At 35.2% G+C, this 15,589-nt stretch overlaps 1 protein-coding gene across 4 annotated transcripts in view; it reads left to right on the top strand.

Moving 5' to 3' along the window:
- CDH18 (cadherin 18) overlaps nt 1–15,589 on the top strand; it is a 458,591-nt gene that overhangs the window by 326,386 nt on the left and 116,616 nt on the right. For all 4 annotated transcript variants that reach the window (XM_036064734.2, XM_078066588.1, XM_036064737.2 and 1 more), the window contains exon 5: nt 14,240–14,407. In XM_036064734.2, coding sequence (XP_035920627.1) covers nt 14,240–14,407 — 168 coding nt within the window. The remainder of the gene's footprint in view (nt 1–14,239; nt 14,408–15,589) is intronic.

Here is a 15,589-nt window from a genome sequence, read left to right as displayed (position 1 = left end):
GCAAGAGTATGGTGAAACCAAGGTTTGAGTGTAGGCAACTGACTTTAGACCCCTAGACCCTCAACCATACCACACCACCAAAGTAAGTATGTCATTTTTGCAAATTAGTCTACAAATATAGCTAAGAGAAAATCCCAATGACTAAAGCATGTAATTGATGATCAAAAAGTGGAGTTCAAAAGAAACAGTAAATTTTTCAAAATTTTAAAGGAGAATAAGAAATATTCCTAATTTATTTTTAGGGAGGTATAATTGACACATAACATGATATTATTTTTAACTATACAACATAATGACTCAACATTGTATATATCATGAAATGACAACCCCAGTAAGTCTAGTTGACATCTGTCACCATATATAGTTACAAATTTTTTTTTGTGATGAGAATTTTTGATATCTACTCTTAGCAACTTTCAATACACAACACATAGTATTACTAGCTATAATCACCATGCTGTACATTACACCTCCATGACTTATTTATTTTATAACTCCCTTCATTTCACCCACCCCCTACTTCTTGTTCTAGCAACCAACAATCTGTTTTCTGTATCTACGAGGTTTTTGTTTTATTTTAGATTCCACATATAAATGAGATCATACAGAATTTGTCTTCCTCTGACTTATCTCACTTAGTACAATGCTCTTGAGGTCCATCCATGTTGTTGCAATGGCAAGTTTTCATTCTTTTTTTATGGCTGAATGAGATATTTTTTAAATAGTGCATTACAAATATAAATTTTGATGATATTAACAGCATGTGGTACCATCTCTGAGTGATTTTAAACATAGTATTGAATGATTATTATCTGTATCTCTTCAGTATTTAAAAAAGACAATATTATCTTGTCTTCAATTTTTATGGATAAAATGTAAGTTCCTTAAGACACTTTATAAGCCCTTCAACAAAGCTCTGAATGTTTTTGTGGTATATAGTAAAGTTTCTTGACCCAGACTATAACTTAAAAATAGCCTCAGAGTTTGAGAAATTGCTGGTCCAGTGATCTTGCTAAAGTTACTACAAAGGAGATATTAAGAAGTAAAAAAAAAATTATTTTTTAATTCTTTTAAGAGGTAAAAAAATATTTTAAATCAAGGATTTGAGTAAACAAATTTCTGTTAAAAAGCAAAGAAAAAAATGACAAATGTAAAATCATTTTGGAACTCAATGACATAAGAAGGCGTAAAATTGAAAAAAACTTAGGTTCATTTATATTACTCTGCTGCTTCTGAATTAACTGAGAATATGCCAAAATCCCAACTTGATACACCTTCTCAATTATCCATATGCATTAAATATCTCAGGCTTATGGCCTGCCTGTGCTCACATTTGGTGCTCTCTCTTTAGTTAATTCCTTTTAGAGTTATTTCTGGAAGGGAAATACTGCCAAGCGAGATGTGTAAACTCTTGCCTAGTGAGCTTGTGCAGTAACATTGACAAATGGTACTTGAATCAGTGGAAAGACATTTATAGTTTCTCTGGAAACCTAAGAGTGAACAGCATTGAAATAAGCAGCGAAAGGTGCTAAATCAACAAAAGTGATATGATTTCTAGGTTTGTTTTAATAGAAAAAGTCTCCAAATAACTAAATCAATGCCTCATTTGGTCTTTGTTCTTCAACCATCATTTGCCATGTTAATTTCCTTCCTAGTTCAATCCTTCTTCCATATCCTTCTCTGATTATGTCTTGTTCTCTAATATAAATCACTCTTCAAATTATAAATAACTCTATACAAAGAATTCCAAAATATTTTCAGGAAACCAGATCTTTATATTCAGTCTGCAATACATTACATTAATTAATGCAGTATTTTTCTATAGACTTCATAGGCCGCCTTAGGTGCTTCTTTTTTCTGCCCTGTCTCCCTACTAAGAAACAAAATGAGAAAGTATTGAATGACAAGTTATTGATTAAAGAAAGGTCTTGGGATGAGAATTGGAAAGTAATCTCAAACTGTAGGATCCTGATCCACTTCACAATATATGAGCATTCTTAGCTGCAGAAACAAAACACATATACATGAACAAACCAAACAACAAACCAAAAAACAATGGATTCCTACTAACTCTGTATGCTCTTTCATGGAACACAGAAACAACATTAAAAATACAAATCTACAGCAGGACAAGGTTTATATATATTAGTTCTAGTTGGCAGGTGTCATGTAGGATATAGCTTGACAAAGGAAGGGCCACATTGATAATTAATACATGAATGGCAGAGGTGAGATGTGAATAGATTGTTTACATCAGTAATTGAAAAAAATTAAAAATAATCTACTCCCCCACCACTTAAATTAGGTTTTTTTTGTTTTTTTTTTTCCCTCTACAATGTTTTTCTTTCACTTTTGGGACACATTGTCTACTTTCCTAAGAGTGTCTAAGTGATCCCTATATTGTACAAAAAATCCTCCAAATTTGGTGGAGGAAAATTCAGTGTAGTTCAGCTGTTATCATACTTTCTGTTTAAACCTGACTTATATATTATATCTTATATCTTTGCTAACACAAAGGAGTAATTCTGCTAAGTCTGCCCATCCAATAGTTACATTTATAGAAGAAACAAAGAAATGTTATTTTCAGTCAAAATAGTCTTTTATGGGGCGCCTGGGTGGCTCAGTCGTTAAGCGTCTGCCTTCGGCTCAGGTCATGATCCCAGGGTCCTGGGATCGAGCTCCACATCGGGCTCCCTGCTCAGCGAGAAGCCTGCTTCTCCCTCTCCCACTCCCCCTGCTTGTGTTCCCTCTCTCGCTATGTCTCTCTCCCTGTCAAATAAATAAAATCTTTTAAAAAAATAGTCTTTTGTCATTTTATATGCATCAAAATTAGAAATGTTGATTTTATGACACTTGCTTTTTTTAATAAAAATAATTTCTGTCCTGATTATTAATATTTTAGTATACAATGCAAAGAATGAAGACTCAGTGAAGAGCAATTCAGGCCATTAATTGTAGTAAGTGGTACTCTCTTCATTATGTTGGGCAAGAGTGAGTTTATATCCATCCGTCTCTTTATAACTATCATTATTATCCTGATTTGCCAACCCAGACCTTTCTACTGAATGCCATGTGTTCAACTACTCATTAGTCTTTTTCACATAGATAGCTCTTAAGCACATAAAAGTCAATATAGCCATGAATTAACACTCTCTTCACTGATCTTTATATTATACTTCTAATCTTGTAGAGAGACTCGTCACTGACCCAAGTCCTTAAGCCAAATACTCAAGTGACATTTGAATCACTCCATTTCCCTTATACCCCACTTTCAATCAGTAGTCTTGCCCTTAAAAACTTACTCCAAAATGTCTCACATATCCTTTCCTTCATTTCATATCTACTGTTAAATTTAGATCTGACTGCTGTGTTTCCCATTTTGATGTCCCTGACATCAATTCGTTTCCTACACTGTTCAGATCACATCATGCTTGACTTAGCAACAGTGTTTGTCACTTGGATAATTTTCTGTTCCTTGAAATATTTTTCTAGGAAGTTACACTCTCTTGATTTTCTTCTTTACTCAATGATTACTGGTCATATGTTGCTTCCGTATTTTCTCCCAAACTCATTGGCATATGGCAGTGTTCAATATTTGAGCTTCTTCTATTCACTCTTCCCTTTGCTAATCTCATCATGCTTAATGGCTTTAAATATTATCTTTATGCTGACCACATTTATAACACTAGTCTGGACTGCTCCTCTAAACACCAACATAATATGTGCCAGCTGAACTTCTCTGTCTGGTGTCTAGGAAACATATTACAGCTCATGTCCAAAGTCAGATTCCTGAACTCCAACCACTGCCCACACACAATTCCCACAGTTTTCTGTATCTATCCAAAATCTTGGGTCACGCTCCATTCCTGTTTTGCTTTCATACTACAGATCTCATTACAAAACACTACCTTCAAGACATACCCAATGTCCAACTGCATCTCCTCACTTATATTCTAACTAAATTTATTGTAAATATCTCCTAACCTATCTCCTTAATACCACCTTCTTCCATACGGTCTTTTCCCAACCCAGCAGCCAAAACAGTCACGTTAAGACAGATGAGATCCTGTCATTCTTTTGCTCAAAACCTGCCAATCGCTTCCCATCTCATTTATTTGAAGGTCTTACAATAATGTGCATGTCCTAAATAATCTGGCCAATCATGTCATTCTGATCTCATCTCTTCTTGTTCTTTTTGCGTTAGAGATGCTGGCTGTACAAATTTCCAAATGATAAGAATCTTAAAACTCCATTATTTATAAGAAGTTATATTCTGTGTGTTCATTGCATATCAGTTATATGGAGGTCAATTTCATTTTACCTCTTCTCTTTATTCTATAAATACTATTTTTACCTGGACTGATAAAATATATTTACATGCACCATAACTGAAATATTTGAAATATATGTGTTTCTGTATATGTATGTGTATATGCACTCCAGCTCTGGCAAGAAGGGTTGGGTGGGTAGGTGAGAGAGAGGGAAGAAAAAATAATATTTAGGAAATACACAGTCTTGGTTTAATGGTGTTGGGGTAGATCTAGAAAGCCAACTATGAGTAATAAATGTGTGTATGCATGTGTATTATATGTGTCTGCATGTGTGCATGTGTCTGCATGTTCGTGTGTATGCATGTATGTATATGTATCTCTGTGTGTGTATTCCAAATTTGAATGCCATTGTTGCATAGCAAAATTACCCCGAAACCCAGAGTGTTCAAAACAACAGTAATTTTGGAAATCAGGCAGTTGAGAAGGGTTTGTCTGGGCAATTCTTTGATCCATGTGGCATTGCCCTGGTTATTTGGTAGCATTCAGCTGACACCTGGACTTGTGTGGATGTTTAAAGATGTGTCTATTCATATGCCTATTGCTTCAGTGGGAAGAGCTGGAGGATCTCAGATGGATCTCTTGCCCTTTCTATCTCAGGACTTCTCTATGTGTCCCTTTTGCTGGGTAGCTAAACTACTTACTCAAAGATCAAGGTAGAAGTTTTCAGTCCTCTTAAGTCCAGGGATAAAATTGCATTATAATGTGACTTCCATTGTACTGTATTCATCAAATCAATCATAGTTCAACCCTGATTAGTAGTACTGATATTTGATGCCCTGCAAAAAGAAGAACATAAACAGTTATTGGCCACTAGGAGCAAGATGAATCTTTGGTTTCTAAGTTTATCAGTCTTTCTTCTGTTGTACAAAAGACTCAGTCCTGTGGTCCCTGGGTGGCTCAGTTGGTAAAGCATCTGCCTTTGGCTCAGGTCATGATCTCAGGGTGCTGGGATGGAGCCCGGCATCAGGTTCCCTGCTCAGTGAGGAGTCTGCTTCGCCCTCTCCCCCTGCACCCCCTCCACTTGTGCTTGTGCTCTCTCTCTCTCTCAAATTAAGAAAAAAAAGACTCAATCTTTAGCTTTTGGAGTCATATCTTTCAGTTACCCAGAATTATCCATGATTTGTCTGACATCTTGATTTTCCTCAGAACTTGGATTCCAATGCTATGAGAACCCAACCAGGCCAAGGCAACCAGAGATTGCTTTTGAAACACAGTGGCAAGATGTAGACATCTTTCCAAAATCCGTTTCAGCCTCTTTTGTAGCATTTTCCCTGAACTCACAAGAAATCAGAAAATCACAGGGAAGTGATTATGACAGCAGAGTCTGAATTCTAATTTTACAGACTAAATGTTGGCTATCTTATACCTCTCTGTCCTTGGGCAGTTTTCTTATCCTTTCTATTCTTGCAATCCCTTTATGCTGAAAGCCTGAAAATGTGTAGAATGTTTGTCCATCACAAATGTCCTGGCAGCCCTATAATTTTATTGGTATGCTTATTAAATATATTCACTAGCAAGACTGGCCTTTTGAAATTATAGCTTACATTGAAACACCAATAACAGATATAAAAATAAACAAAATGCAAAAAAAAGAAAGAAAATCCAAATAAACCATTCAAAGTGAGAAGTATCTTTAACAATTTATCAATGCAACTGTATTCTCCTTGAGTCTGTCTGATTTATGCCTCTAAATCCACAGAGGGGGTAATACCTACTTTTGTGATGATGTTCCCCTCTCCTTACCTTCTCTGTCTTCCCCAACTCCCTTCCCTCTGCCCTCTCTTCCTGTCTCTCTTTCAAAACAGGCCAACCCTTTTCTATAGACTCCACAAGGTTAATTCCTTGACATAATGCCACTGTAGCATTAGGATTTTAATGTCAGGAAATCCTGGATTATATTTCAAGTTTTGCAAGTTTCTGGTCTGGGGAGAGTGACTTAAGCTTTGAGCTTTTTCTCTTATCGAGTGTATGGGCAAAATATATGAGATATATACCTGAAGGGAGTGCCTGAGTCATAGTTCATACTCAAAACATGTGAGTTCTCCTTCTTTTTCTCCCCAGGAGAAATAAAATGCTTCACCATCAATTTTAATGATAGGAAGAGAAAAAAAATAGAGAGGAGGAAAAATTGAATCTTCCTACTAAAGCATAAAAATGTCTTCCTTCATGAATTTATGGTTGTTAATTCCATGAGTCATAGCTTGAAGCTAAATATGTTGAGGGTTCTTTTTGTTCTTCTTTTAATTCTGGGATGCCAGGGTTTTATAGAATATTATATATTTTTCCTTAAAAATAAAATCAATTGTATAACAAAAATATAAATAAAATCTGAAGTAATCTATTACCCACTGGAACTTTAGAGTTTCAAATATGCTAAATGTAGCTGTAGAGATAACCTCATCAGCTCAGCCACAGTCAGTAACGTCTGACAAGTAGTGAAGCTTAGTCACACTTTCCACAGGGGCAGCAACAGAGCTTTTCAAACTTTCAGTCACTTGAGGAACAAAACAGAGAAATATTCAGAGAGTTATTTTAATCACTGAGTACCTAATCTCTACTATTCTCCAACAATCATTTTCCAAGAAATCCAGTTTTCTTTATACAGCTATGCACATTCCAGATCCTCACCTTTGTTCTTATCAGATCCCCTTTCCATGGATATCCTATTTCTCCGTTCATGCTTCCATAATCTACAAATATTCTGTTCCACCATAAAGTACTCTTTGATCGTACTCATCCATTTTGATAACTATGACCTCTGATGTCTGGGTTTTGTTTACCATTTAATAAAATATATTTTCTGTATTGCTTAATTTCGCAGATTTATATATGTACCTCCCTATCAGTAAACACCCTAATCATAAAATTCTAATGTCATAAGCTCTGCCCTATATGTTTCTGTATCTCACATTTTATACAGAGCAGAAACACATTCAACATACATTGAATTGGTGATGAATGAAGAAAATATATTTCTGGAGCTGTCTTGCTGATGGATATATACAGATTTAATACCTAAATGTTTTTGCTTTCAATATAAACAAGAACTTACGGAAACCACGTAATCCTTACAAAGTCAGTAGGGAAAATTTAGAATATGTAGCTGAATAGATATCATATATGATATACTCAATAATGAAACAAACAGCAATTGAATAGCTAATATAATGAATCTTCCAGATACCTAGTACACCACAGTCAGGCAGTTAGAAAGTTGAATTTTTACTGCCTAGATTTTAAGTGTCATCGTGCAGAAAATGATTAATGAAACTTCTAAACATTTCAAGTCTCTCAGTGTTCATATTATTTTAAAGAAACATCTTCCAATGAAATATGAGCATCTTGAAGACAGATATCTTGTCTTCTCAACTCTAGGTGGATATCTCAAATTTGATCATTCATGAGAATTACAGAAGGAGCTTGTCACAAAAACTGATACTCTGACCCACTCCCCCAGATTCTAATTCAGTAGATCAAAGGTGGCTTCCTTAAATTTGCATGATAATTGGCACTCCATGTTATTTTTGTTATTAGGTGGCCCTTGTGCCTCATTAGAGAAATACGGGGGGACTCCTATATATTTTAATATACATTACATAATGATATGATAGACTTTAAATGAATGAATGAGTAATGGAGTAAATTAAGAAAGAAACATAAGAAGGAGTCAAAGTGTGTGTTGTAGTTTAGACATGGAAGAAAGCATGCCCGTTTCTCTTGTAAATGCATATGTGGACCTTGGTTGTTTCTGTAGTAATCTGAATGTGCACGCTGGTTTATTTGTTCTAACCTTTTATTTTGTGGTCTTGTGTAGTATTACCTGAGGAACTAGATTTGTACATTTCCATCTTAAATTCTTTTTAGTGGGTAAAAATGCAAGAACACATTTTGGAGGATATATTGCTCTATATGAATATTGTCAGTCAGGGAAAAAAACATATGGTAGGCCCGTGAGCCGGGTTCTAACAAGTAATGCTTATAACCACAGATGAGTTTTCAATGTTATGAACTTGTATTCAGCAGAGAGTAATTCCCAGTTACAAGCCCCTACATATCAAGGTGATTGGGAAGCGGTAGTCAGAAGGTAATTTTCAGGCAGTGGGGCACCTGCAATCGTTTACCAGGAAGGTAATAAGAAACAAAACAAAATGATACAAGGGTAATCACATCCTGTTGATTCAATCCAGCTTCACAAGAGAATAAGAGGCAACTTTTCTGGTTAAAATTTTTGAAGTAAACATTACTAGTGAAGCTTATCCAACAAACATTCAGAATATGGTATTACCAGTTACCTAGCATGTTTTTAATAAAAATAAACAAACAACAACAACAAAAAAAACCCCAATAAAATAATTTTAGGTAATTAATTTAGCTGCTCTGTATTTTTTTTTTAATTTACTTAAAGAAAAGACCACGTGGTAGGTATGTCCTTTTTATCAAGTTTATTTGGAAGGCAAAAGTAAGTTACAGTACAATCACTGGGTAGATTGATACATGGCAGAAAGAGCCAAACAAACATAATTTCTTACTTGGACTGTGCAAATATAGTTTATCCAAGCTTTTTACATGAGTTTAGGCTTCACGGTTTTGAAAAATGTATATATTTGTTGTCTGTGTGCATGTGTGTATCCCCGTATGTATATTCATTTATTGGCATGAAAAGATGGAGATAAAAAGTAAAGAAATGTATAAATACATAGTGGCAGCGCTTCATCTTTTGAGTTTTGTCTTTTCAAACTATGGCCTGCACCCACTTGCACTGGATTCACCTGAAGGAGTTGTTATGGCTGTTGGGGGTGGTCATTAAGAGGATATGACCTCCAGTTGACCTACAAGCTGAACCCAGGCAATCAAAGATTCCTCACCTCCTCCCTTGTCTTTGAAATATTCTTTCTACCCACTATCCCATAGTGGAAGCAGTTTTTTAAGAAAGCAGTCTGAGTAAGCAGTATGTTGTTGAGACCATCTAGACTGTTTTTATGACTGAAACCACTTAAGTCCTCTGCATAAACTTTTAGAGAACATTCTTGTAAGTGGGTATGGAGATATACTCATCTTACAGCTTTCCAAGGCCAGTCTTATATGTAAGTTCCTTTGCTTTTTAAAACTGCCACCTAACAATCTGGAGTGGTCAGCCTCTTTCTTTGGTCTCCATCTATGGGGGGCAATTTTTAAATCATCAGTGGACTGAATATTTGTGTACCCCCCCAAATTCATTATGTTGAAACCCTAACTCCCAAAGTGATGATATTTTGAGATGGGGCCTTTAAAAGGAATTAGGTTTAAATTAGGTCATAAGGGTGGGGCCCTCATGACAGGATTAGTGGATTTATAAGAAGCACAAGAGAACCATATTTCCCTTTTTTATCTTTGTATACAAACTGGGGGAAAGCCATATGAAGACATAGTGAGGAGGCAGCTGCCTGCAAGCCAGGAAGAGAGCTCTCACCAGAAAAAAAGATGACACAGACATTACACCCTTAAAAAAAAAGTAACTCAAAATGGATCAGAGACCTAAATATAAAACACAAAACTCTAAAATTCCTACAAGGAATTGGGAGAAAATCTAGATGACCTTGGGTATGGCAATGATGTTTTAAATATAACACTAAAGTCATGAACTGTGAAAGAAATTAATTGTTAATCTTGACTCCAATTTTTTTTTTTTTTTTTAATTCTACACTGTGAATGATATTGTTAAGAGAATAAGGAGATAAGTCATATCCTGGCAGAAAATATTCGAAAAAGACAAATCTGATAAAGGACAATTATCTAAAATATACAACAAACTTAAAACTCAACAGTAAGAAAACAAATAACCCAATTTAAAAACTGGACAAAAGACCTAACAGACACCTCACCAAAGAAGACATACATATGGGAATAAGAATTTGAAAAACTGTTCAACATCATATACACAGGGAAATGCAAATGAAAACAACAAGACACCACTACACCCCTAATACAATGGACAAAATCTGGAACATTGACTACAACAAATGTTGGACAGGATGTGGAGCAACAGTAAGTCTCATTTACTGTTGGTGGGAATGCAAAATTGTACAGCCACTTTGGCAGTTTGGCAGTTTCTTACAAAATTAAACAGAGTCTTACCATATGATCCAGGAATCATGCTCCTTGATATTTACTTAAGGATTTGAAAACTTATGTTCACACAAAAACAGTATACAGGTATTTAAAACAGTTTCATTCATACTTACCGAAACTTGGAAGCAACCAAGATTTCCTTCGGTAGGTGAATGTATAAACAAACTGTATATCCAAAGAACGGAATATTATCTAGCACCAGAAAGAAATGAGCTATCAAGCCATGAAAAGACATTGAGAATCTTTAAATACCTATTATCAAGTGAAAAAGGCAATCTGAAAATATACACTGTATGATTCCGATTATATGATTTCTGAAAAAGACAAAATTATTAAAAGAGTAAAAAGATCAGTGGTTTCCACGTGTTGAGGGAGGGAGAGATAAATAGATGGAACAGAAAAGATTTTTAAGGCAGTTAAACTACTCAATACTATAATGATGAATATATTCCCTCATTGTCCAAACCCATAGAAAGTACAACACCAAGTGATCCCTAATATAAACTAAGGACTTTGGGTGATAATGAGGTTCAATATAGGTTCATCAATTATAGCAAATGCGCCATTCTGATGCAGGATGTTGATAGTGGGAGAGCTGTGCGTGTGTACTCCGAGAAGGAATAGGGAGAGGGTTCACGATAACTGTACTTTCTTCTCAATTTTGCTGTGAACCTAAAACTGCTCTAAAAAAGTCTATTTAGAAGGAAAAAATAAGTTACTGGGCATCAGCTGTGTTCTAGGCTACCCCACTTACAAGCATCTGGGCAATGTGTTAGAAGGAGATTATTGTATACTGGGATCATATTCCTATGACGATTTGACAGAGCATTCTCCAGTTACCTATGTGTCTTTGGGGGAAGTCATAGCTAAGCACATCCACTGAACCATCTTGAAGAGAACTGTGAGTTGAAATGGGTTCTTAGATAATCATTTCTGAGAAATATGTATCAACCCTGGACATGCTGTTTTCTTTCCATAAGCAAATTTGGCTGACAAGTTTCTTCTCACCTTGTGTCTGATGTAACTCTACTGTAAAAGAAGGGATATAACGGCAATGGAATGAAATTACTGAAATTCATACTATAAAACAGGGCTTGTGCTGATTTCTCTTCTCTGATTCTCTTAAATGAATAACATTCAAATTGTATAAATATATCTATCATTCACTTTGTAATGATTGATTTTACTGTTATATTTTTATATTTAGCAAATAACACTTAAATGATTTCATTGTAAACCTTTATCCTGGACAATAATCTCAAACTTCTACACACCAGAGGCAAGTCCCATTTATAATGTATTCTTTTTAGAGCATCTTTATTTATTTTCAAATATTAGAAAGTATATGTTTCTTTCATAAAATATTTTCATAAATTCCTCGCTTGTTCATTTCTGCATCAATTCAATTCCTTCTTATACAATTATCATATGTGATAAAACATTGCTCTTTTTAATAAGGATGCTTGAGGCTTTTTTGTATGCATGAATTAGTTGAATCATTTATTACCATATTATTATAATTTCTCTTGATAAGAATAATTTTCATTTTTATTTAGCTTCAGGAAAATTTTCCTGAACTCCCTCAATTAAAAATTCACAAATATTGAAAGTTGTGGGATCGATTTTCCTGGTTCCTGAGGCTCTCCTCTCAAAGTCATTACACATACAATCAATTTGGTAAAAAAAAATACTGCTTCAGTGTTCTATGTTCAAACTGATTGACTAATCCTTTCCACTTCTAAAAGACTATTTTTAACTTGAATATGCAACCCTATTTACTCTCATTATATCAATATACTGTCTATAAAAGTGTTTGTTAAACTCCGTAGTTGGCAGTTATTATAATTGGCATTGTCCTATGAATTGCACTACTAACTAATCAATTGTGTGTTTGGTTGAAGCCATTGGTGCCTTTCTCAAAAAGTGACATGATCTCTGGGGTGCCTGGGTGACTCAGTAGGTTAAGCCTCTGACTTTGGCTCAGGTCATGATCTCAAGGTCCTAGGATCTCATGATCTCAGGGTTCTGGGATCGAGTCTTGTGTTGGGCTGTGCACTCAGCTGGGAATCTCCTTGTCCCTCTCCCTCTGCCCCTCCCCATACTTGTGCTTGCTCACTCTCTTTCTCTCAAATAAATAATTTTTTTAAAAAGTGACATGATTCAAATATTTTTTAAAAAGTAAAAAAAGGTAGTTGTTAAATGTTGACCTATGTATGGAGTAGCAAATGTGTTTATATTATATATTTATATGCATATATAAAATAAATGTAAATACATATATGCATATATGCATACACTTATTTATAATATAGCTCATCTACATGAGGACTTTTTTTTATAACTCAGGTAATAGTCCCTGACCCTCTGGAAAATGTGTTTCAAAGTTTTTAAATTTAAGGTTCTACTGACAATGCTATCTAATTTATATGTACCTATGTTTGATACAAATAGAGATATAACACATAACATTTTTTTATATCTTTATTGAATCCAAGTCCTAGTTCATAAAAAAGTACCTTTAATGTGTCTTTTGGCACTATGAAATCAAGAATGTGATTTTTACCTGGTATTTTTGGAATCAATTTCATCACTTTGTTTTGCTTAGGTACTTAGATCTAGTTCTTATTGTAGTTGTTATATCCTGTTAAAAACAGTGACTTTCTTAATCTGATAAATGTTAAAATGACTCCTGTCTACAATCTTTGTTCAAGTACCCAGAATTCTTCAATGTTTTCCATCATCAAACTTTGACAACCCTGTCAGGAAGCTATGTAAATTGTTCTGTAAAGAGGAAGATTAACCTCTCCTCAAATCATCTTATCTGACACTTGTGAGGAGCACGACTTGTGAAATATTTAGTAATCCAGCAGAGGAGCAAGCTTGGGCTGTGCAGCTGCCCTCCAAAGTACCCTAAGGAACACAAAGAAATGAGCTTCCTCTTTTTTTTTTTTAATTATGTTATGTTAATCACCATACATGACATCATCAGTTTTTGATGTAGTGTTCCATGATTCATTGTTTGCATATAACACTAGGTGCTCCACTCAGTACGTGCCCTCTTTAATACCCATCACCAGGCTAACCCATCCCCCCACCCGCCCTCCCCTCTAGAACCCTCAGTTTGTTTCTCAGAGTCCATAGTCTCTTTTTTTAAAAATGTTTTATTGTTATGTTAATCACCATACATTATATCATTAGTTTTTGATGTAGCGTTCCATGATTCATTGTTTGTGTATGACACCCAGTGCTCCATGCAGTACGTGCCCTCCTTAATACCCATCACCAGGATACCCACCCTCCCTCCCCCCCCTCAGAACCCTCAGTTTGTTTTTCAGAGTCCATCATCTCTCATGGTTAATGGGCTTCTTAATTGCCATGAATAGAATGTTTTGGGACTTGTGGTTTTAAACAAAGGATTTGAAGGTGCCTGGGTGGCTCAGTTGGTTAAGCGGCTGCCTTCAGCTCAGGTCATGATCCCAGGGTCCTGGGATCGAGTCCCGCATAGGGCTCCCTGCTCAGTGGAGAGCCTACTTCTCCCTCTCCCTCTGCCTACTTGTGTTCTCTCTCTCTATCTCTGTCAAATAAATAAATAAAATCTTAAAAAAAAAAAAAAAAAAGGATGTGATGACATGGTTTTAGTAACATTTTTAAGGCAGTGTTTGTCTCAGAAGACTGGCTTTCTCATGAAAGTATTTCATTTAAAAATGCACTTCTTAAAACAGAAAGAAGAAAGGTATATCTGTGCTATTTCTCATTTAATATATAATCCATACTGTTTTTTTTTTAAATATGTATTACAGGAGTTATTAGAACTGCCTTACATAATATGGACAGAGAAGCCAGAGAACACTATTCAGTGGTCATTCAAGCCAAAGACATGGCTGGACAAGTTGGTGGACTTTCTGGATCGACAACGGTCAACATCACCCTGACTGATGTCAACGACAACCCCCCACGGTTTCCTCAGAGTATGTACTGGTTTCTTATGACTTACATTTATTACTCTTTATTTGCATAAAACAAAATGAAATACTTAAGTATATGATGTCATGTTACTGTTAACTTAAATGGGAATATTTTGTGTTTGTGCTATATGGTTTCCTTTCTGTACACAAGAGTAAAGAAATCACTCTGCTTATTGTCTCCTGAACCTGGTAGATAATTGCCACCGTGTTAAAAAATATGTGTTTCAGTTGGCATTATAGTTAAATATTAAAAATGAAATACTGGTACTAAGTACCACTAAGTATATCTTGCATTTGCTAAAGCAGTTATGTATTAATAAGGTATACAGGGAGATACCCAAAATACATTCTGATGCTGACATTCTACTCTTGCAAAAAAAAAAAAAAAAAAAATTGCATATGTGCTTTTGGTGACTGAAATTGAAAAAAACAAAATCATGTTAAGAATGGATGCTCTCCACACCCACCCACCCATCCACACACACGCGTGCACATACAAAACATCCCACCGCAAGGTGCAGCTAATACAATAAGGTCTGCTCTCAGTAGAATATGAACCTTGTGAATGGAGGGCACAAACTTGCAGGCAATCCAGGGTCAGAAGGTGTCAGTTCTGTTGAGTGTGAAGAAAAAATGGTGTTTATGACATCATCAGAATGGGAAAGAAATATGTTTCAGTATTTCTAATGTGGCAGAAATTGTGGATGGCATTTTATAGAATAATCTTTAATTATCATAAAAATCCTGTAGGGGTGCTATCCCTTATGTCCTTTCGACACATGATGTTTAAAAACTGCAATAAAGTAGACACCATGGTATGTCAATACAGGCTTTTCACAAGTTTGTGTAAAATGCTTTCCCCCACTGTATCTCTTAATATTTCTCTTGGTACACTCCAGGCCTAGCCACAATGGTATACTGCCTGTTCCCAAAATATAATAGTCTTACACATTCTGAATTCAACCCAGAATTTTCCATATTCACATTTCTCTGTTTAAAAGTCTTGTTATAATTTTCTCTGAAATTTGTTGCAGAATTAAAGAGTTAATAAATTCTTGTTTTCTGTTACGTGGCACTTTCATGTTATATTTATTTCCATAGGTACATATGGCTTCTACTATCATAAGTCTCTTTAAGTAAGAATGATGCTTAAATTGTCTATGTAACCTTAAGTGTTCAGATCAG

This window comes from Halichoerus grypus, chromosome 2 (genome assembly GCF_964656455.1).
Source record: "Halichoerus grypus chromosome 2, mHalGry1.hap1.1, whole genome shotgun sequence".
Classification (NCBI taxonomy): domain Eukaryota; kingdom Metazoa; phylum Chordata; class Mammalia; order Carnivora; family Phocidae; genus Halichoerus; species Halichoerus grypus.
This window is presented reverse-complemented; position numbering and strand designations above follow the sequence as displayed.